Source organism: Canis aureus, chromosome 5 (assembly GCF_053574225.1).
Source record: "Canis aureus isolate CA01 chromosome 5, VMU_Caureus_v.1.0, whole genome shotgun sequence".
Lineage (NCBI taxonomy): Eukaryota > Metazoa > Chordata > Mammalia > Carnivora > Canidae > Canis > Canis aureus.
Genome location: NC_135615.1, coordinates 41,776,019 through 41,798,675, shown reverse-complemented (window position 1 = coordinate 41,798,675; position 22,657 = coordinate 41,776,019). Strand labels below are relative to the sequence as shown.

Here is a 22,657-nt window from a genome sequence, read left to right as displayed (position 1 = left end):
CTTTAGATGGGCAGGTCCGCCCTCAGCCAAACACAGGTTCCTGTTTCCCTTCTTGTTAGATCACAGATTCCAACTGAGGCTCCTTCATGATAAATGAGGCTAATGAGGCTCTAAGATGCTGTCCTCACTCAGGGGGCACATGGTCCCCATCTCTCCAAGCCCTTGATCCCTCAGCTGGGAGATGGAACTCATTCTCACCCCAGACAGCACCTGGCAGGTACCCCATGCCATCACGGCTCCCCCCATTCTGTGGGGCCTGCCCCCTGCACTAGGACTGCTCAGCAACTTATGGATTCTCAACAAATACCTATGCTTCTAATAAAGTAAGGAGGCTGGCCAAAATTAGCCAGTAAGAGGAAGAAAAGGGTATAGAGGGCTGAGGTAGTCAAAGAAGGCTTCTTGGAAAAGAGCAGGAGGCAGAGAAACATGGGAGCAGAGAGAGGTGGTATCTGGACTGAATGTGTCCCTTCAGAATTTGTATGTTGAAATCCTAACCCCCAACTTGATCGTATTCGGAGGTGGGGCCCTTAGCAGGTAATCACATCATGAGGATAGAACTCCCATGTATGGGATTCATGCCCTGATAAAAGAGGCCACAGAAAGCTCTCTCACCCTTTCCATTACACGGATACAATGGTCACCCACAACCCAGAAGGGGGCCTTCACCCGAGCCTGATCCTGTTGGCCCCTTACTCTCAAATTTGCAGCCTGTAGAACTGTGAGCACTTCTTGTTGTTGATAAGCCACCCATCTATCCTCTCCTGCAGGAGCAGCCCAAACTATGTCAGGAAGGTGTGAGCATGCATCACGGGCTAGCACCTACTGAGTGCTCCATAAACACCAGTCATCAGTATGACAGCACGTGACCCACACATGACAGGCTCCCGCCCGCACGGCTGACAGATGGATTATGTCCAACCGCACACTAAAATAGTTTCATTGGTTGCTAACAATGAAACATCTGGATTTCTCAGAAAAAAATTAAGACTTTACAAATGAGACACTCTGGCTGTGCTGGACTCACATTCCTGCGTGGCAGTGATGGGCTGGAGCTGAGTGGAAACCGCCCCCGTTATTGGTTATGGACACAGCAGTTGGCCACAGTCCCTGCCACTGTCTCACTGTGTGCCCGACCACTGGAGGTGGGAGCTCTCTGCTCCTGGTGCAAATGATGATTAGGCCAGTGAGGCCACAGTGGGGTATCAGAGCAGAAGAGGAGAAGGCAGCGACACCACTTCTTCCTGGTGTCTGGGCCTCCTGGCTTGCTCTCTTTGCAGCTGCTCTGTCCTGATTCTTCTGGGTGGTGTCAGCCTGTGGGTGGTACAGCAGCAGGGCAGTGGCAAGAACACAGAGAGGAGAGGGTGGCTGGACCATGCGGGTTCACTGGCTCCTCAAACCTATCATAGCCCACGCTGGCTTGCTTTCTAGGCCAGCTGTGGAGCAGCAGCTGCTGAGAGGGAGCAGGCTCCTCAGGGACCTACAGGGAGACAGAGATGCCACTGGGCCCAGGAGCATGAGAGCAGCCTCCCAGAGTCGGGTTGGGCAAGAGAGCATCATCATTTCTCCTCCTTCTGAGTTTCAATCCATTTTTTTTTTCCTCTCTGAAGAAAAACAAGTTTTTCACTTACTATTTCTTAATTTTGAATGACTGTTTAATAAAAGATCTATTTGTGAAGTATTGGATAGACTGACCTATTTCAAAAAGTTGTACAAGTCAGGGACCGATGTCACCCCTTCTAGATGTATCGCTTATTCTCCGTGCTGCTGTGCGTTGTGTTGCTGTGGTGTTCACTGTTGAACAGTTATTTGTAGAATTAATCAAGGATTGTATGAAAAGTGAATCGCTAAGGGTGAGTCACTGGGCATCGCTCTTTCCCAATGCAGAAGCCTCTGAGTCTGCATATGATCTCCGTTGCCTTTCAGCGGCCGTGTCTGGGGACTGTGTCACTAGGCCCACGGTAGTATAGTAGCCGCTAATTAGATCTTAGCCCTCTCTCACTGTCCTCAGCTGGAGAAAGGCCAGCATTACCCGTCCATGGGAGTTCTTACCCTCCCTGGGAAAATTATTGGCCGGGTCTCTCATTGGGCAGAATTACTGGACGTGGCTTCTTGTGTGGTAAAAATTACTGGCTACATCTCAATTGTGGAGCCTTTTCTCTCCAGGGGCAAAACCATGGCCTGCATATCTCTGAAGGAAAATTGCCATCTGCCTCACTCTGTAGTCGTGCCCCCATTATGGGGAGATTGTCAGCCGTGTCTCCAAACAGAAGAGCGTGCCAGCTGTCCTTCTCCACAGAAGAAATGTCAGCAGAAGTGAGCAATTTCAAACCCGTGTGTGATTCTGAGTCTGTGCCTTTTGCATCATGAACCCAACCATCACATCCGGCTGCCTTCTTTCCTTTATTCTCCCTCTCCTCTGCCTGAGTCATCCAAGGCAGGGCAGTGGTGACATCGTTCGGCACCGAATCACAACCCCTTGTACAGAGAAAGGGGTATTCCAAGTGATAGTCCAGAGACAAGCTGTGTCCATGTTCCAGCCCAGTTCAAAGACCTAGAAATCCATTTCACAACTTGTAGCTCTTACTGTCTGACCCCGGTGGAAAAACACATGAGGCTCTTGGGCTCCTCTCGCGCCAAGCTTCCCTAAGGCAGCACACTCTTCTCTGTTATTCTGGGTACGGGCACTATGCCAAGGGCTCAACATGAAAAATCTATCTCACCTACCCTCCAAGGAAAATGAAGCTTGGATGGAGGCAAGCCACTTGTCCAAGGCTTCATAACTTAGAAGCCACAGAGTTCGTTTCAGCCCAGGCGCGCTGAACCACTTGTCCTCTTAGCCACCAACCGTGGACATGAGTTCCAGGGCAGGGTCTAATGTGAGGTCCGATGAATGGAGCCACATACAGAAACAGCCTATATGAGCTCTGGATTCCCTCCATCCTCTCTTCTCCTGGCCCCAGAGCCTACACCACACGCAGCATGCTATGCTTCCTACCAGCTTCTGTCCCAGTTGTAATGTGGGTGGGTTCAGCTCTAGATTTCTCCGGAGTCAGCAGTTTTCTTCTTAACACTTCCTGTCTTGTTGCCTCACCTCCTTCCCAGGATTCTGATACATCTTCAGTTACCCTGTCATCTGAGTTCTCTCAGGCGAACAGCGCTGTGTCAAGCACCATGAAGGATAATACTCGAGTTCCATGCAGACATGTTCATGTGTGCGTGTGTTATAACGCAGACCTCTTCCTGCACAGGACACCTAACAGAGCCTGTAGAACTTAAAAGAAGTGTTGGTTGCTTTTTGCCTATAGTGTTGTAACCCCTGGTGTTCTGAGGGAGAGCATGGGCTGAGAGTGCTTTGTCTAAAAAAAGAGACAGTAAATAGAGGGAAGGGAGAAAGTGCGATCCAGTAAGATGTGAAGGCAGGACAAATGCAGTTGGTTGTCAACCAGGGGCAAGTCATGCCCCCCAGGGGACACAGTTGGCAATTTCTGAGGCCATTTTTGACTGTCTCATCTGGGGCTTGGGGACTCAGTGGACACAGGCTAGGGATGTTGGTACACATCCCACAGCGTCCCAACAGCAAAATATTATGTGTCCCAAAATTCAGTAGTGCAAAAGTTGAAAAATGTGGATTCCTAAAGAATAATAAGCCTTTTCTTCCTGCCAGACTTCTCTGTACCTTAGGTACCTCTGTACCTAATTTCAGTGTCCACCCCCAAAACTGAGTAGGAGTTTCCCCAGCTCTTTTTGACCTCAGCCTCTATATTCATGAGTATCCTGCTGAAGTCACCTTGGGAAGGCTAACCTAGAGTACTGGGCATTGGTAGAAGAAAACTAAAAGATAAGACCTCTGGAATCCATGGGTCTTATGATCCGAGAGGGGGAAGTCACCTGGTAGACAATCCTACCTCCTTCATTATGATAGACAAGAGGATGGGTCCGGAGTGCCAATGGTGGTCCAGCCATTGAAATGAGAGGCAGATCAGAGGTTAAAAGCATAGGCTGGAAACAGACCAAGTTAGAATCCGTGCTCTGCCTCCTGCCTATGAGCAGGAGAACCCATGCCTGGGTTGATGAACTAGACTGATTTGTCCAAAAGGGAAATAATACCTGTGAATGTTGAGCAAGTTAATATATGTAAAGTGCACAGTGTAATTGTTCAACAATACTAGGTGTTAATAGGAGCGGCTATTTTGTGTCCCGCCTGGATTCCAACCCAGCATCAGCAGTTCTCAGGTTGACTGTCTTTCCAGTATCTTCCGATGGGCACATGAATAGGTAAGGAGGAACAGAAGTACAGAAGTGGGAACTCACAGGTACCTCTAAAACATGAGGGAGCCCACTTTGATTCAGTTGTATGAGCAGAGAAATGATACTGACAGAGCAAGGGAAGGCCTGGTTATGGAGACAGTGTAACAGGGAGGCAGACGGATAGTCCTTTGAAAGTCCCCCTCTGCTACTCACTTACTGTGTGATCCTGAGCAAGCTACTCAGCCTGACTTGGTCCATCTCCTCTCTAACTCAGGACACTGAGAGTATCATTCTGATAGGTTTGAGCGTAAATGGGATGATGTGTTCAAAGAAATGATAGGTATCATTACTGCTTTTGTTGTTGTCTCTGAGACACACGCTCCCTATTGGCAAATCTAACACATCCCCAGGGCCTCGATCTGGGCTCTTTGGATTCTCATTCATCCAGAATCTTTGCTCACAAGGGGAACAGAGCTTGTCTTCTCTCTGTCCAAAGTCTCTTCTTTTCTCTTCCTGAGTGCTTTATTTTCTAGAGCCTCTTTGGCAACCATGTAGGTCAAAAGGATTTTTAATGCTAAGCCAAGGGGCTCCAAGAGAAATACCCAGGTACTCGAACCTTTTGTACCATAAGTTTAGTAAATTACGTGGAACACACAGTGATGTTCCATTTATATTCCCCTAGCTGGTTCCCCAGTACCTTCCCTTGCCTCTGATAATACAGTAAAAAATATCACTTATTCACACCTGTAACTAAGTTTGTGTGATTGGTTAACATTTGTCATTTCCTTTGGCCCATTAGTTCCAGGACAGTAGGACTGGATTTATCTTGCTCCTTGTGTCCTTCATCAATAGTGCAGGACCTGGCATGTGTGCTTCCAAAAAAATAATAATAATAATACTTTGAATGTTCTAGGTCATGTACTAAGTGCTCTTGCATGTGTATGAATGCATGTAAAAGACACTTAAATAGCTGATAAAGGATTGTACAGGCTGAATTACTGAAAACCTTGAATTATAGATGGCTTCCTATTGAATGTATTTATCTTCATACTTTTCAAGGAATTGGAACAAATCCAAGGTGTATAGAGCACTGCTTAGCTAGGGACCTATTGAACTAATAAGTATTATTTTCCTGTAGAAATTAAAATGGCTTGTCAATATTCATTAATCTAATATTTACTGAGCATGCCTATGTTTCAGGGAATACATCCAGGTAAAACAGACAAAAACCCCTCCCCTCATAGAGCTTGCATATTAGGAGACACAAAATATATTAAAAGCCAATGCATATAAACTGGAGGTGAGGGCCAGTGGGAGGAAAGGTTGTCTCACTGCTGATAGGCCATAGTGATTAGAGCCCAGGGGTGAGAGATGGCCTGAGGGTCTGGGCTTATTGTGATATGAGGGTCTCGAGTCATACAAAGTTCTGAGGTCCCCAACTATGCTGGTTGTTGATGGTGTAATGCTTGAACTCATGACCCCTTGCTGTAGAAACTGTGCTCCTTAAGTGTTTGAAAGGAGTTGATTCTTTTGAGGACTCTGGCCGTATAAAAAAGGATAGGGTATGAGCAGTCATCATTAAGAGCCCCTCCACTGACTATCATCTAATTAATACATAATAAAAAATAGTGTGATAACCAGGGAGGAAAAAACCTTCCAGCTTTGAGATTCTGTGATTCTCTCTAGATTCTACTCTGGTTACCTTTTTCACAGCTATGCAAATATGTACATGTGTACATGATGCAGGGCAGAATCACATCATGATTAAGAACAAGGACTTTGAAGCCAGATGGATCGGAGTACAAAATGCCTCTACCTCAGTCGAGCTGCGGTCCTCAGACAGGTTACAAAACCTCTCTGTGCCTTAATATTTCACATCTGAAATAAGGAATCACTGTTCTTATGTGAGATTAGTGTAAGGACTAAATAGATGAAAAGCCCAGGGCCTGGAACATAGTAAGCTTCCTGTAAACGGTAATTACCAATATGTGAAATGTTGCTGCTGAACGAATGAAAAGAAGTCATGGCATTGATATTAAGACTTCAGTAAATATAGTCATGGAAAAATCTGCCAAGTGCTGCGCTGGCCAATCCATTGTCTATAACCTGCCTTCTGTGTTGTACATGGTAATTAGTGGTGGGCTGATGAAAGAATTGCCTTCTTTCACTTCCACTCCATCTTCTGGGGCTGTCCTTTTCGGGCTTTATGGAGTTGCTACGCTAACATCCCAATATGCCATGCATACAGAGAACAGGCTGCTAGGTAGAACCTTGTAAACATTCTTTACGTCATTGAAATAGCCCACAAGTTCTGTACTCCTCAGTCCCCAAGTCTCAGTCTGGAATAAAATACGATTGGCCTATACAGAGGCAGTGTATGCTAATGAGGATAAAAACAGCTCCTGACATTTATTGAGAACCTACAATGTGCCAATCATATGTTCCAAGCAATATGGAACATCCCCCTTCTGCAGCTGGGAAAACTGAATCTCAGAGAAGTAAATAGAATGTGAACAGCTGGTAAGTGCCAGAGGTAGAAATTGATGGACTCCAGAGGGCAGTGTGCTGATCCCTTCCCATTCACTGCCGGTGCATCAGGTGGGAGGTTGCTAAGCCTCAGGGCTCCCACTTAGCTATTGAGATGTTTGCATGAGGCTTGTCTGGAGTTTGGAAGTTCCCAGTCCTAACGAGAGTCCCTTGAAGAGAAACTAATGTGAAAATCTAGTTCTCAATTATGAGGACACTAGTCAGAGTCCAGGGGCCTTCATGAATGCCTGATTAAAGTCCAAGAGGCTTTTCTGTTTCAGTGAGTCTAATTCTCAAGTTCAATTCTGATTGATGAGGGTTATTTGTTGTTCTCTTAAATGGTTAGGTGACAATTAGTATTTTGGTTCGGCTCCGAGTTTAATTCAGCAAGGTTTGAAAGGGAATTCATTATAGCCTTAGATTTTCTACATAGAATTTGATACGGACTCTGTGAGTGTGTTGAGCAGGCAGGAAAGAGAAAGCTCTGGAGGATGTATTAAATAATACATCCTGGTGTTCAGAATTGTGATGCAAACACTTGTTAAGTGGAACCATACTCAATTACCATTGGTCTAGATTAAAAATAAGTATGGGCAAATGCATATACCTCCCCATCATACATGCTGAGCACCCAGATGGCAAATTCATTCATTCATTCATTGATCTAGCTCTGGTTCTAATCATATTTATTAAACATTCATGTGCAAGAAACTTACATTACAGTTGAGATAACACAAACGCAGGGATTGTTAAATCATATTGTGAGAGTACCCGAGGTCCTGTTAAGTGAGTGCGCCAGACCAAGTGTGAAAAGATCATTTAAGGCCCAGATAGTAGTGAAAGATGAGGCCTGTGAGTCCAGCAGAATTTGAGTCAATATAGACAGAACAATCAGGCATACAAATGGGAAAGGTCAAGATATACATAAGCTATCTTCTATAAGTTCAAAGTTAAGGTAGAGAGGCATGTTATAGCAGCATCTGATAGGATTTGTTGTCCCAACTGAGGAGCCTTACGTTCATTCCTCTAAATGGAAATCAGCTGAAACTACTGAGAAGTAATAGTGCCTGGATGTCAGAGCAAAGGCACAATATATACAAAATAACAGGTTCAGTCAAGTGCCACTATTAACAACTGTGACCCAAGAGCTATAAAAATAAATGTCCACACACAAGATTGTCCATGAATATTGATGGCAACATTATTCATAATAGTCAAAAAGTAGAAACCCAAGTGTTTAGCAACTGAAAAATGGATAAACCAAATGTGGTATAATCCATACAATGGATTATTATTCAGCCATAAAAAGGAATGAAGTGCTGATACACTACAGGAAGCAGTATACTGAGAGAAAGCAGCCAGTCCCAGGAAAACTCTATCTCATATAGTTTCTCATTTATGGGAAATTTCCAGATTAAGCAATTTCATAGAATAAGAAAACAGATTAGCCAGTTCCTAGGGCTGCAGGAATAGGGAATGAGGAATTATTACAAATGGGAACGGACTTTGGGGGTTTGGTTGATGAAAAAAATTTGAAATTAGTGATGCTTTTATATAGTTATGTAATTATACTAAAAAAATGAACTGTAAATTTCACAGCAGATTTTATGGTATGTAATTTTATATCTCAAAAAAAGCTGTAAACACATTTTTTAAGCATCGCAGATGACTCCACGTGTTGCTAAGTGCAGTCACACACAGGCCAGGGGAACTGTGAAACAGATATGTCAACCCAAAGCTTGGAAAGGCTCCGTGCCATATCTCTGGATGGTACAGGTCCCATGTGAGTCCTTCCATGAGAAAGCACAGAAACCAGTGACCACTGTTTCTGCTTTCAGATTCTCTGTCAGTCACTTAGATTAGACTCTGCACATTCTACTCCAAGTTAGAGTGTTGGCTTTGTAGCTGGTCCAAACATGGTAGAGTTAGTGGGTAAGGACATGCTAATTTTGTCTTGTTTTGCTTCTGGTCTACAGTTTTTGAAGAGCCCGAAGATCCAAGCAACAGGTCGTTTTTCTCTGAAATTATCTCTTCTATTTCGGATGTGAAGTTCAGCCACAGTGGGAGGTATATCATGACCAGAGACTATCTGACCGTTAAAGTCTGGGATCTCAACATGGAAAATCGTCCCATTGAGACTTACCAGGTATGGACCACCACCCACTGTAGGTACATAAGGCACTTCCTTTGTGGGCCTCAACATCAGCCTGCAAAGGCTTACAAAGCACAAGAGTAAAAGACACTACGTCATCATATCATATATTCAATAAGATGGTACAGTCTAGAAGTTCCATAGGATGTTAAACAAGAGTATAAAAGGAGGAGCTTGAATTCAATTTAACCTGTGAGATGAATATTGAAGACAGAAATGGTCCTGTTCTCTTAGAGCTAGTTGACTGGTGGAGAAGCACGATGATGAACAGGGGATTGAGTAGGCAGTGATGCCAGAGATGGTGCTGGGTATATGGGACCACAGGCAGGGAGGGCCTGATGAGAAGAGACCCAAAGGCTGAGTCTTGATTGCCAGGAACTAGCCAGAGGATAGTATATTCCCAGGTGGTATGTTCAGAAAGGAGTTCTTTGTATATTAAATATAGAACACAGGCAAAAAGAAGAATCTAGAAATCTAGGCCTTAGTAATGAAGGTTAGGTTATTTTGTCTTCGGGCTGAGTGCAATGGAAAACCATTAAAAGGTTTGACACTGGAAATAAAGGAGGAGATGATGGCAATTAGTACTGGAATGGTGGCATACAGATAAAGGGAGAGGTAAGAGGAGAGTTGGGGAGGCACACTTGCTGACTCAATGTGGAGGGAGGAGTCAAGAAGACTGTACAGGTTGCTGGCCTGAGCCTTGGCTAAATGATTGGTAGGTCTATGGACAAAGGGAACAAAGAAGAAGGCAGTGTTTAGAATAGAATGGCTTTTTTTAGAAAATGGAAGACCAGACTGTGAGGTAGAAAGGATTTGAAGCAGCTCATTTCAGGTAAGAGCACAATAGAAGCAAAGATCAAGAGGCAGGGATAAACTGGTCTTTTAAAATATATTTTGGGTTAAAGAGGTGTGAAAATTCTGGACTGACGGATTTAACTTATATATTTTTTCTTCAGACATAATTCACATACTGTAATATTCACCCTCTGGAAGTCTACATTAGTATATTTACAAAGTTGTGGAACCCTCACCACTCTCCAATTCCAGAACATTTTCATCACTGACTAATATTCTGGTGGTTCTGGGGAGGAGAGACTCTAGGGGGAGATGGGAGGAAACAGAACAGTTAACAAGTTATTGCAATATCCTGGCAAGGGCTGATAGTAGCTTAGATGAGGATGTGAGCAATGGAAGTGGCCAGATTCCTTACATATTTCCAAGGTAAAATCAACAGGATTTGACCACAAATTTGATGTAAGAGGAAAAGAAACACCAGGGATCATCATCCCAAGGTTTTTATCCTGAGTGATTAAGAAAATGATGGTGCCATTTTATGTAGATGAGGGAATCAATATCTAGTCAGAGACATGTAGAGCTAAGTAAACATCCAGAAATTGCAAGTAGACAGCTCAGTTTCAGTTTCGGTATACCTTAGCTTAGAGAAAAGAAGCAATCAGGACTGTGCCCTGCGAACCCGGTGTTTGGAGGTTGGAAGAGGAAAAGTGAGAGGAATGTTCTAAGAGCCAAGTAAAGAAACTATCTCAAGGAGGAGGAATCACCAACTACCAAATGCTATATAGCTGAAAATCCAATAGCTGAATCAAGTAGGAAAGGACTGAAAATTGGCCACTGGATTTAGTAATGAGGAGATAGGTGTAGGTGAATGGTATTAATGAAGGTCTAATTGGAGTGGATTTTGACAAAGACTGTAAATAGAAGATGTGAATGTAATGAGTACAGGTAACTCTTCCAAGAAATTTTAGTCTAAAGGGTAACAGCAAAATGGGTTGTAGCAGGAATGGGATACAGGCATAAGGAAGTTATCACAGCGTATTTTATGCTGAGGGGAGTAAGCCAGGAGAGAAAGAACAATTCAAGCAGCTGACTCCTTGAGGGAAGCAAGAGGGAACAGAGTCCATTGCGAAATTGGCCATAGATGGGAAGGTGGACAATTCATCATCAGTGAAAGGAGAGAAGAGTAAATAGCTATGGATGCATTGTGATGGGAACCATAGATGATTTCTTCGTGTTGCTTCTGTTTTCTCACAAAATAAGAAGCAAGGTCATTAGGTAAATGAGAAAGAAAAGCAAAAAATAATCATCTAAGAGAGAGGTAGGGTTACTCAGGGATCCAGTTGAGTACAATATAAGGAGAGAGATATTTAAGGTGTGAGTGTAATGATAGGTCATTGAACCTCAGGTAGTTGAGGAGGGAATTAATTGAGTGAAGGAAAGTACACAAAAATGGATTTGAAGAACTGATGGAATCAAGATAGTAAAGGTAGTGAACTAAAAAGATAGGAGGTAGCAATAGAGCAGTACTTATTAAACAGGTACAGTTAGGGTCATGGCCAGTCTCATCATGTGACCAAGGAAGCAAAGGACAAAACACATTGAAAATTATGAGGCCTGAGTAACTGAGAAACCAGAGTAATGATTACGAAGAATAATGGCAGCGGATTTGAGAGCTAGAATTACTTCCAAGGAATGTGGCAGAGAGACTCAGAAGTATTGCTGACACTAACAAGGTAGACAGCAGGGAGTTTAGTTGATGACATGACTTCAGAAGAGCCAAAGGCTTTAGTACAGGAATCATTGTCTAGAGCAGCAAGGAGCCCACTACCCCACTTTGACACATGTGAGCACCTACCACTTGAGTGGCCACAGGACAAGCCAATTTTTCAGAAGAAATTCAGAGAGAAGATTGAGGACCCCAAGGACTTTGACCAACTGTGAGTAATGCAGGGTGCTCTGAGAAGGTTTTAGGGCCAGAATTCAAGACGACATATGTAGCTGAGATAGTCTGTTGGTTGAAATAGCATGCCGTATATATTTGGGGTCTTCCTGTCCCCCAGATCCGACCAAACTCCAGGACCCTACTTCCCAGCACCTGCCTCCAAACTCTTACCTTCATGTTCAACCCAGGCCTAAGCTAACTCAAGTGTCCTCTTCCAGCTGCACAAATATGTCATATGAGAGGGGGCAATGACTGCTAGAACCTGAGTGTGTGTGGTATGTGTGTGGTATGAACAGACTTGTGGCCTTCTGATTGAACCTGGATTAGTGAAAACTGGATTTAGTCTCTACAGTGGCAGGAGCCATTAGTTACTTTCATTTTGGAGAAAGGGTTTAAGAACCCAGTGAGCTAGCCAAGAGCATGATTCTCAAAACAGCTTCAGCTAGTGATAGGTCTTTGAGATAGGTCTCACAGTACACATACTGAAATGAAATATTACAGAAGTCTAACTTCAGATAGCATATTTCAAAGTAATTTAGTTAAGTTTATAAACTATAACCAACATGGTAACATACTGTGTAAAATATGGTAAATAAACTCTGAATTTCTAGAACACTATTGAAAAAGATTCTGAAGGCTGACCCAATGGGAAGTAATTTCCAATGCCAGTTACTAATGCCTTCCCTGAAGAGGGAAGTAAGTAATGTTCCTGCCATGTATTTTCATACCTGCATCAACTGGTCTCCGGCATCCTTCCAGGAATAAGAAACTGTAGACTTAAGTATCATTAGCTCTTTTCAAGTTCTACAGAACAGGGGTTGGTAAACTGGCTGGTGGGCCAAATCCAGTCTCCATTTGTTTTAGTAAAAGAAGTTTAACTGAAACACAGCCATACCCCATCATGTGTACATGGTCTGTGGTTAGTTCATGCTACAATGGCAGAGATGAATAGGTGTGACAGAGATGATATAGCCCACAAGCTTAAAATATCTGCTCTCTGACTCTTTATAAGATAAGTTTTTTGAGCCCTGAAATATAAGAACCAACCAACAGACTTCACTCTTGCTGGGCCTCATGAGCAGTCCCATTAACTACAACATGAGGCTTCTACGAGTTCATGATTTGAGAACCTCTATGTTGGGAGTCTCAATTTAGTGTCAAGAAGGCCATACACAATAGGAACATGGACAACAAATATTTGGAACATGAAGAAAAAAGCATGAAGTTGGGTGAGTTTTAAGTTTTCTCTTGCTCTGTGTTCTAGATGTTTCTAATCAATGTTTCTTACCTTATGCTCTCCTCTGATGGAGATAAGTCCATCTTGTTTGCCTAAGGGTTTGTTTTTTGTTTGAGCAACAGGACATAAACAACATACCTTCATAGTCAAAGATGATGAAATCAAGGCAACAGGAGCATCCTGAAATTTAGCTGCTGGGCAAGACAAAATACTGGTTCAGACTGGATTTTCCTTTAGATCCCCCCCGACTCTGTCTTTCAAGAATTTTGTGTAGAGTTCTTGGCAATGTGGTTCCTGCTAATGGACCCACACTTCCAAAGCACACATGTTTTGATACTTATTATTCACCCATGATGTTTCTGTAAGACAAAATGCCAAAGGTGAAAGTTTGTATGTCAAGAAAAGTTTAAGGCTGAGCCAAAAAACAAATTTTAGTGACTCTAGTGAAATGAAATAATCATCTATCCATTTCTTATAGTTTTACAATTCCTTGACCCATGTAGGATTCTGAGAAGTTCTGCATAATGGAAACCTGCTTAACCGTTTGTTTTCAAAACTAATTTCTCCCATCTCCAAACATTCACATCTGTGCCTTGCCTGAAAAGTGCTCCATACCAGATCAGAGGAATGAGTAGTGGGAGAGAAGGCTGAAAATAAGGAGCTATTTGTCTTATATTTTTCCCTCAAAAAGTAGGAGAGCTGGAGTACAGGTGTGTCTCATTGTATTGCACTTCCTAGGTACTGCCTTTTTAAGATACAAGTTGAAGGTTGGTGGCAAGCCTGCATCAAGCAAGTCTACCAACACCATTTTTCCAACAGCATTGATTCATTTCGTGTCTCTGTGTCACATTCACCATTTTCAAGCCTTTATTATATGTTATGACAATCTGTGATGAGTGATCTTTGACCTTACTATTTTAACTATTTTGGGGTGTGATGAACGGTGCCCCTATGAGATGGTGAGCTTAAACAATGTATGTTGTGTGTGTTCAGCCTTCTCCACCAACTGGTCATTCCCGCCTCCCTCCCTCTCCTTCTCCTCTGGCCTCCATATTCCCTGGACAAAACAATATTGAAATGAGGCCAGTCGATAACCCTCCACTGACCTCCAAGTTTCATGTGAAAGAAAGAGTTACACATTTCTCACTTTAAATCAAAAGTTAAGGATGCCTGGGTGGCTCAGCAGTTGAGCATCTGCCTTTGGCTCAAGGTGTGATCCTGCAGTCCCGGGATCAAGTCCCACATCAGGCTTCCTGCATGGAGCCTGCTTCTCCTCCCTCTACCTATGTCTCTGCCTCTCTCTCTCTGGATCTCTCATGAATCAATCAATCAATCCAGTTTAAATCAAAAACTAGCCATGATTTAAGCATAGTGTGGAAGCCATGTCAAAAGCAAAGTAGGCTGAAAGCTAGGCCTCTTGTGCCAAACAGCCAAGTTGTGAATATAAAGGAAAGTTTCTGAAGGGAATTAAAAGTGCTACCTTAGTGGACACATGAACGACGAGAAAGTGAAACAGCCTTATTGATGATACAGAGAAAGTTTGAGTGGTCCGGAGAGGAGATCAAACCAGCCTCAACATCCCCTTTAGCCAAAGTGTAATCCAGAGCAAGGCTGAGAGAGGTGAGGAGGCTGCCAAAGAAAACCTGAAAGCTAGGAGAGGTTGGCTCATGAGGCTCAAGGAAAGAAGCCATCTCTGTAACATTAAAGCTCAAGAGAAGCAGGTTATCCAAGATCTAGCTAAGATAATTCGTGAAGGTGGCTCTACCAAGCAACAGATTTCCAATGTAGACAAAATAGCCTTCTATTGGAAAAAGATGCCATCGAGGAGTTTCATAGCTAGAGAGTGGAAGTCAGTGCCTGGCTCCAAAGTGTCAAAGGACAGGCTGACTCTTGTTAGGAACAAATACAGCTGGTGACTAAGTTGAAGCCAAAGCTCATTTACCATTCTGAAAATCCCAGGGCCCTTAAGAAATATGCTAAATCTACTCAGCTTGTGCTCTATAAATGGAAAAACAAAGCCTGGATGACTGCACTCTGTTTACAAGATGGCTTACTGAGTATTTTAAGCCCACTGCTGAGACCTACTGCTCAGAAAAAGAGATTCAAAGTACTACTGCTCACTGACAAGGCAGCTGGTCACCCAGGAGCTCGGATGGAGATGTACTACGAGGTTAATGTTGTTTTCGTGCCTGCTATTACAATATCCAGTCTGTAGCCCATGGATCAAGGAGTCATTTTGACTTCTAAGACTTATTATTGAAAAACTACATTTCATAAGACTATAGCTGCCCTAGACAGTGATTCTTCTGACAGGTGTAGGCAAAACCTTCTGGAAAGGATTCGCTGTTCTAGATACTATTAAGAACATTAGTGGGGTACCTGGATAGCTCAGTTGGTTGAGCATCTACCTTTGACTCAGATCATGATCCTGGGGTCCTGGGATCAAGCCCCAAGTTGGGCTCTCTGCTCACCAGGGATACTGCTTCTACTGTTCCTCTGTCATCTTATGCTCTTTATTAAAAAAAAAAAAAAAAAAAGAACATTGGTGATTCATGGGATGGAGTTAAACTATGAATAGGCACAAGAGTTTGTATGACGTTGATTCCAGTCGTTATGGATGACTTTGAGGGGTTCCAAACTTTAGTGAAGGAAACCACTGCAGATGTGGTGGAGATAGTAGGTGGAGCCTTACAGATGTGATCAAACTTGAAAGAATGAGGACTCGCTTCTTACGGATGAGCAGAGGAAGTGGTGTCTTGAGCTGGAATCCACTGGTGAAGATGCTGCAGATTGTTGCAATGACAACTAAGGATTTAGAATATCACATAAACGTAGTTCATAAAGCAGCAGCTAGGTTTGAGAGGATTGACGTCAATTTTAAAAGAAGTTCTACTGTGGGTAAAATGCTGTCCAACAGCATCGCATGCTACAGAGGAATCCTCGGTCTTTTTTGAAGAAATTGCCACACCCATGCCAGCCTTTCCCAACCACTACAATGGCCAGTCAGCAGCCATGAACACTGAGGCATGTCCTTCTACTACCAGAAAAAGGACAACTCTCTGGAAATCTCAGATGATTAGCATTTTTTTCAGCAATTGTTTAAATTACAGTATATACATTGTTTTTTTTAGATAATGTGATTTATTGCACACTTCATATGGTATAGTGTAATAAACATAACCTTTACATGCCCTAGGAAACCAAAAAGTCCACTTAACTCACTTTGTTACAATATTCACATTATTGCTGCAGTCTAGAACCCACAGTATCTCTAGGGTGTGCCTATACTAGAGCAACAAACTTGGCTTCCATTGCCCACTGGATTAATTTCCCCATTGGCATACTACCCTTCAGAAGCCTCAGCCCCCTTTTTCCTCTATTATAAAGAGCCCAGAAAAAGTCCATGAAAAGCCAAGAAAAGGCAAGAAAAATCTGTTGTAGGCAAAACCAGGACCCAGAGGCTCATCCTGCTCCCCACCTGTTTTTGTAAATCAGTTAAGTTCTATTGGAACACAACCCCACTCATCTGTTTATGTATGACCCAAGGCTACTTTTGCATTCAAGGGCTGAGTTGAGTGGTTGCCACAGAGGCCCAATGCCACACGAAGCATAAATATTTATTCTCTTCCCCTTGATAGAAAAGACTTGCCAAACCCTGGTCAAGATCAAGAATCAGTCCTTTGCCCTCAAAGGAGCAGAAAATGCTTCTTTGCTCAAAGACTCTTAACAATCACTAGAGTTCTTCAGTCCTACAAACAGAAATGGCCTCCTACATCAGTCTTGTGCCACTTCTAATATGCCCAAATGGTGGCAGGAGAGGAAGGGAATGACAAGGAGTTAATTTATAGCAGACATCTCAAGTACAGGCCATAAACTTCACTCTCGCATCCCCTTCCCCATCTAACAATGCCAGAAGCCCTGCTGCAGATGAATTCTCTTGTCACCAAAGCAATGAGGCAGGTACCTTGACAAGGCCCAGGACTATCTAGGAACAGTCATTTGCAGAGTTAGACATACTTGCACTGTCCAAATGACTCAGCTTTTCAATACCCAGAACATGTCATGGAACATAGAGTGAATGACCCAACCATGCTGACTGGTCTCATGTAAGATTCACATCCAACAACTTCATGAGGCCTCAGTGCCTTCCAGCGGTGCTGCATTGATTCCCAAGTATCCCCTACCCTGCCTCATTCTCACCTGGTACCTTTCCTTCTTATTTCACTGAAAAATAGAAACAGGAGAGAACTATCACATACTTCAGGACCACAACCTTTACATCAGAGTCTCTTTACAGCTCCACCTGCACAGACCTATTCAAATTATCGTACCCAAAAATGAACATGGCAAGTCCATCCTTCCACTTGCTCAAGAGAAAGATCCAGGAGCCATCTTGATTCCCATTCTTTCCATGCTTTACATTTGCACCATCCACGAATCCTATCCATTCTCCCTACAAACATAGTGAGAAGCTGACCGTTTCCTACCACTGTTCTCACCCTGCTCCCCATTGTCATCTGTCACCAGACTATCACCAGCCTCCCTGACTCTGCGGTCTCACATGATCACAACATAGCTCAGCAGTCCTTTCTGTGATGTCTCCTTACCTTGCTCGGTATAAAAGGCCCATGTGAACGCTCACCTGCCCCCATGCTGGGATGAAAACACACCAAGGGTATTTTGTTCACTGCATATCCCAAGCACCGAGCAGGCCGGCCATAAACATTTGCTGCATTAAAGACCAAATGAGTAGTGTCCTCTCATGCCCATTAGCAAATCAATTTATAGAATAGGACTCATCACCTACCGGGCCTTTCTGCATGTCACCGGCTACCTAAGCAGCAGAGGGCCCAGACTGGATTCTGACCCAGGCCATCCAATTCAAGGCACAGTTATACTGGAAGAATTAACAGCTCACATCCCAAGAGGAGGTCTTCACAGAAATAAGCATGTTTAAAATAGTAACTGACCGTCTTGGTGTATTCCCCCCACAGGTTCATGACTACCTCCGCAGCAAGTTGTGCTCCCTCTACGAAAACGACTGCATTTTTGATAAATTTGAGTGTGTGTGGAATGGGTCAGACAGGTAAGAAGGGCTCTGTGTCTAGGGAACCTTCCAGAGGGTGGGCCCTGTATTTGCTGAAGCCCTGGGCAATTTATCCTAAGCAGGGTGTGGCCAAAGGGAGGTCAGACTCAGGCCCCAGGGCCTAGCAGGAATCCAGCATGTTGGTCCCTGGATTTCCCTTGAGGTCAGACCTGGAAAGGAGGATGGGATGTAGTGAAAGAATCATCTTTCAGGACTGACACTGATGACCATGTGACATCAGTGAGAAAATCCCATGTTTCACACACCAGCAGCCCCCAGAGCTAGGTCAACACGGCTGAAATGAAGAACACTAACAATCCACCAGTACATTCCAGCATAAACAGTTCAGATTATTGCAAAGTGCGCTTTCCTGATCAAAAATTAATGCTAGACACTTCTAGTGTAGACCTGGCCAAAAGCCCTGGTGGTTCATTAGCTGAATTCTAGTTGGCCTCATTTATCATATTCCCTCAAAGTGATTTATTATTGTTTTAAGGCCTTTTATTTCAACAATACTTCATATTACCTTCTAATGGTTCATTTTTAGTTTGACAAATACAGATGATTCTCCAGCTTCCAGAACAAAATACAGGCTACCAGGAGCTGATTTAGTGTTTTGAGAAATGTGGCACCAACAGTAGTGCTTGGAAGCACTACAATCTGTCAGGGCAAGGCACTCAGAGGCTGGAGCTTCTAGTAAAAACAAGCGTTTTCTGACTGTTATTTGGCTTCCTTTGCCAATGAACCAAAATGTGCCTTCCACTTAGCAGGCCTGGAAAGAACCACCACATGACAGAGGACCCAAGTCACAGCACTTACTATAGGGCAGTGGGGAGAGACAGCAGAGCAGCTGTGATACATGGACCAAAGCTCCTAAGGCGGAAAGTCGCTGGCCCTGGCCCTGTTTTCTTAATTTTTATTTGTATGTTTCTATAAATACATTTTTGTATATTTTCATATGTTTATATAGAATTTATTCACTTTTCCATTATTAATAAATTTTTTATATTTGTTATCACCCTGATAACTTCCCTTAACCTAGACTCACAAAGTACTTATTAGTCTACCTTCACACACATCCTGTTATATAATCCTGACCACAAGATGACAAGGTTGTTGTCATCATCCCCATTCCGTAGCTGAGGAAACTGAGGCTCAGCAAGGTAAAGTAAACTGCCCCATCTCATGAGCTAGTATGTAGTAGAGATAAGAGTAAGAAGTTTTGAGTTCGAATCCTAAGATCGACATTCTTTTCATAACTTCACTATTTCCTTCCATAACCAAGAAGATTCTTGGTTCAGACAAGATTGAGAGTTGTTCTTGTTGTTTCCAAACCAACAAATAAAAACCAAAAAACAAGGGCTTTCTCTGTTTAAAAACAAGTCAGGGTGGAGGAAGCAAGTGTGGGTTCATGGGAAGCAGTGAGGCCGAGGGCCGAGTGCTGCGCCCTGGGGTCAGGCAGATGGGAGCTGGAGGCCTGACTTGGCCACTTTGTCACAGTGTGACACTGAGCAAGTTACTCACTTTTCCTCAGACATAGCTCCCCTATCTGGGATGAGGTAAGTCCAAGTGACATTGTCAGCACCCTACCTGATAAGGTGGCAACAGCTTCTTCTGCTACAGTGACAAACACATGTCACCGCCCGCATTTCCTAGGCCGGAGCTATGAAAGCTCACCCTTGATTGATTTGCCTGGCACAGCTGACCCAGCACCCAAAAACCTGTCCCCCTGGCTGTGGTCCCATGCTCTTAGCTTTCCCTTCACCTGTCTACACACTCACACCACGTGAACACTGATGAGATGCTTTCCTCTCCCATCCTAACCAGCTGGTCAGGGCTTTGCTCAGAAATGAGGCCAAGCCCACCTCTCCAGCAGCAGCTACCTTGGGGTGTTACTAGAACAGCATTAAACCCCCTCAGCCTGTCCCTGTGTACCAACTGTCACCAGTTAAGAGTCAGTCCTTTGCTTCTGGAAGGCTTTGGCAGTCACTGCCCTCTGTCCATCATAAATAAATCTGAGGATGAAGCACTCTTATAAAAATGTGGAAGTCATCTGTCAATCCACTAGCAAGTCTTTCTTCTCCTCCCAAATTCTTTTAAACTTCGAGTTTGTTTAGTCTCTTCCTGGGGGAAACCACAATGACATCCATTTGTTTTTTGTTTTGTTTTTTTTCCTTTTTTTTTTATTGGAGTTATATTTGCCAACATATAGTATAACACCCAGTGCTCATCCCGTCAAGTGCCCCCCTCAGTGCCCATCACCCATTCACCCTATCCCCCCGCCCACCCTCCCCTTCCACTACCCCTTGTTTGTTTCCCAGAGTTAGGAGTCTCTCATGTTTTGTCACCCTCTCTGATATTTCCCACTCATTTCTCTCCTTTCCCCTATAATCCCTTTCACTATTTTTTATATTCCCCATATGAGTGAAACCATATAACATTTGTCCTTCTCTGATTGACTTGCTTCACTCAGCATAATACCCTCCAGTTCCATCCATGTTGAAGTAAATGGTGGGTATTGGTCATTTCTAATGGCTGAGGAACATTCCATTGTATACATGCCACTGTGTTTTGAAACTTTGTCAGAAGTTGGTCACCAGCTTAGAAAATTATGGCACCAGTGACAAAACTGTTTATATTTGGTTTGCAAATAAGTATCTTGCATGGGTCTCATTTTGCTATTGTGTAATTTTGCTTTTTTTTTTTTATTATTGGAGTTCAATTTGCCAACATATAGCATATCACCCAGTGCTCATCCCATCAAGTGCCCCCTCACTGCCTGTCACCCAGTCACCCCAACCCCCCCGCCCACCTCCCTTTCCACTACCCTTTGTTTGTTTCCCGGAGTTGGGAGACTCTCATGTTCTGACATCCATTTTCTTAGGTAAGGGTTCCAGCAAGGCTGCTCCCCAGCAGGGGGAGGACACACCAGGCTCCCCTGTGCTGTAGTATCAGCGTTTCTCCCGCTGTGCTGATGGCAGAAATTCCACCAGCACGGAAGCCCCACTCCTGCAACCACACTTCCAGTGTGCACAACTAGTGTCTTCACAAGTGTTCCTGACCCCTCTCCACCCTCGCAGTCCTATGGGAGGTAGAGCGGGGATCATTAAAACCACAGGACTCACTGAGCCAAAGAACCAAAAGCTATCTACCAACCCAAGAAGGAAGTAACAAGGAGGATTATCATGATCCTTCATTGCCAAACCAACCCAAGAGCCTGTTGCTTTTAGTGGCTCAAAATTGTGACCACAGTCAGATAGGCAAGCCTGTTTGGGTTTTGGGGTTTTAGTAAAACACTTGGCACCATTTGCTGGCCACCATGTGGTGTCATTAGCTCCAGAAAGACACAAAAGGGATGTGCTACCGCCTTCCTCCAGAGTACTCAGTGACTCCCTCTTTTCTCTCTACCTTGCAGTGTCATCATGACAGGCTCTTACAACAACTTCTTCAGAATGTTCGACAGGAACACCAAGCGTGATGTCACCCTGGAGGCCTCGAGGGAAAACAGCAAACCTCGGGCTATCCTAAAACCACGGAAAGTGTGCGTGGGGGGCAAGCGGAGAAAAGATGAGATCAGTGTCGACAGTCTGGACTTTAGCAAAAAGATCTTGCATACAGCTTGGCATCCTTCAGAAAATATTATAGCAGTGGCGGCTACAAATAACCTATATATATTCCAGGACAAGGTTAACTAGGAGGACAAGTTATTACTTAATAATCTCACATACTGAATACTAGTCAGACATGTTTTTAAATGTTTCTTTGGGTCTTCATTTGATGCATTGACATTAATTTCCCTATGCAGAAAACAATTGGAATAGAATTAAAAGGAGTCCAACTTTCCCAGATTCCCAGTTCTAAGAAACTTTTGTCAAACCCAATAGGTTCTGAGACACTTCTGTTTAGAATTGAGAGCTGCCAGCTAACACTAATTCTCCATAGTTGACTTGAATTTCTGATGCTTTTATTGCCCAGTTTTCTCTGGTGGGTCCAGTGTTTTGTTTCTAGGTGTCTGCTGAGATAAAATGAGGTTGTCTGTAGTATTTAAAGAGAAAAGAGATAAGTTTTTTTTTTAATTAAGCAATTCCATTTGATTGAAAAAATCAACAAAAAAAATAAACACCGTTTACTCTTAGAGAATTTCTTTTTTTTTTTTTTTTGGTGAAAAAAAATCAGCGTCTCCTGCCCCTGCAGCACTTTTTATTAGAGGCTCATTTGAAGCAGAGATTTATGTCACGAGGCAGCGAAAGGGACGCAGAATGAGAAGGGAAGGGACATATCAACACTGCTAAACCCTTTTTTGTAAGCACCATAGAAACAGCCTGAGAATTTGGCTAGGAAACCCCATGAATGCTTCAGGGGACATAAAGAGAACACTTTCTACACAGTGCTTCTCAGAGTTAGCTTGGCAAGGCCATGTGGGGCCAGATTCCATCTGGGACCTTGTTACTCTTGCTTTTTGTGATCTTAAATGGCTTCATATAATCCTCTACTTACACGTTCATTGGCTTTTTCTCTTCAACCTTTTCCAGTTTCTTTATTCCATTGACTTCTAAAGGCCGAGTCCCGGTTGTTTATTATCTGGCATTCTAAATGAAGCAGTGGCACCTCCCCTGGTTCCCTGAGAAAGGCTGGTCTGTTCCTTTTGGGTGTGTCTCCTTAGCAGCCCCC

The 22,657-nt window shown here is 43.5% G+C and overlaps 1 protein-coding gene across 16 annotated transcripts in view; it reads left to right on the top strand.

Moving 5' to 3' along the window:
• The window catches only part of PPP2R2B (protein phosphatase 2 regulatory subunit Bbeta), a 440,587-nt gene extending 418,461 nt beyond the window's left edge, over positions 1-22,126 (top strand). For all 16 annotated transcript variants that reach the window (XM_077897736.1, XM_077897733.1, XM_077897745.1 and 13 more), the window contains 3 exons: positions 8,751-8,920; positions 17,895-17,986; positions 21,402-22,126. In XM_077897736.1, coding sequence (XP_077753862.1) covers positions 8,751-8,920; positions 17,895-17,986; positions 21,402-21,681 — 542 coding nt within the window. In that variant the 3' untranslated portion in view covers positions 21,682-22,126. The remainder of the gene's footprint in view (positions 1-8,750; positions 8,921-17,894; positions 17,987-21,401) is intronic.
• The last annotated feature ends 531 nt before the right edge of the window (positions 22,127-22,657 follow it).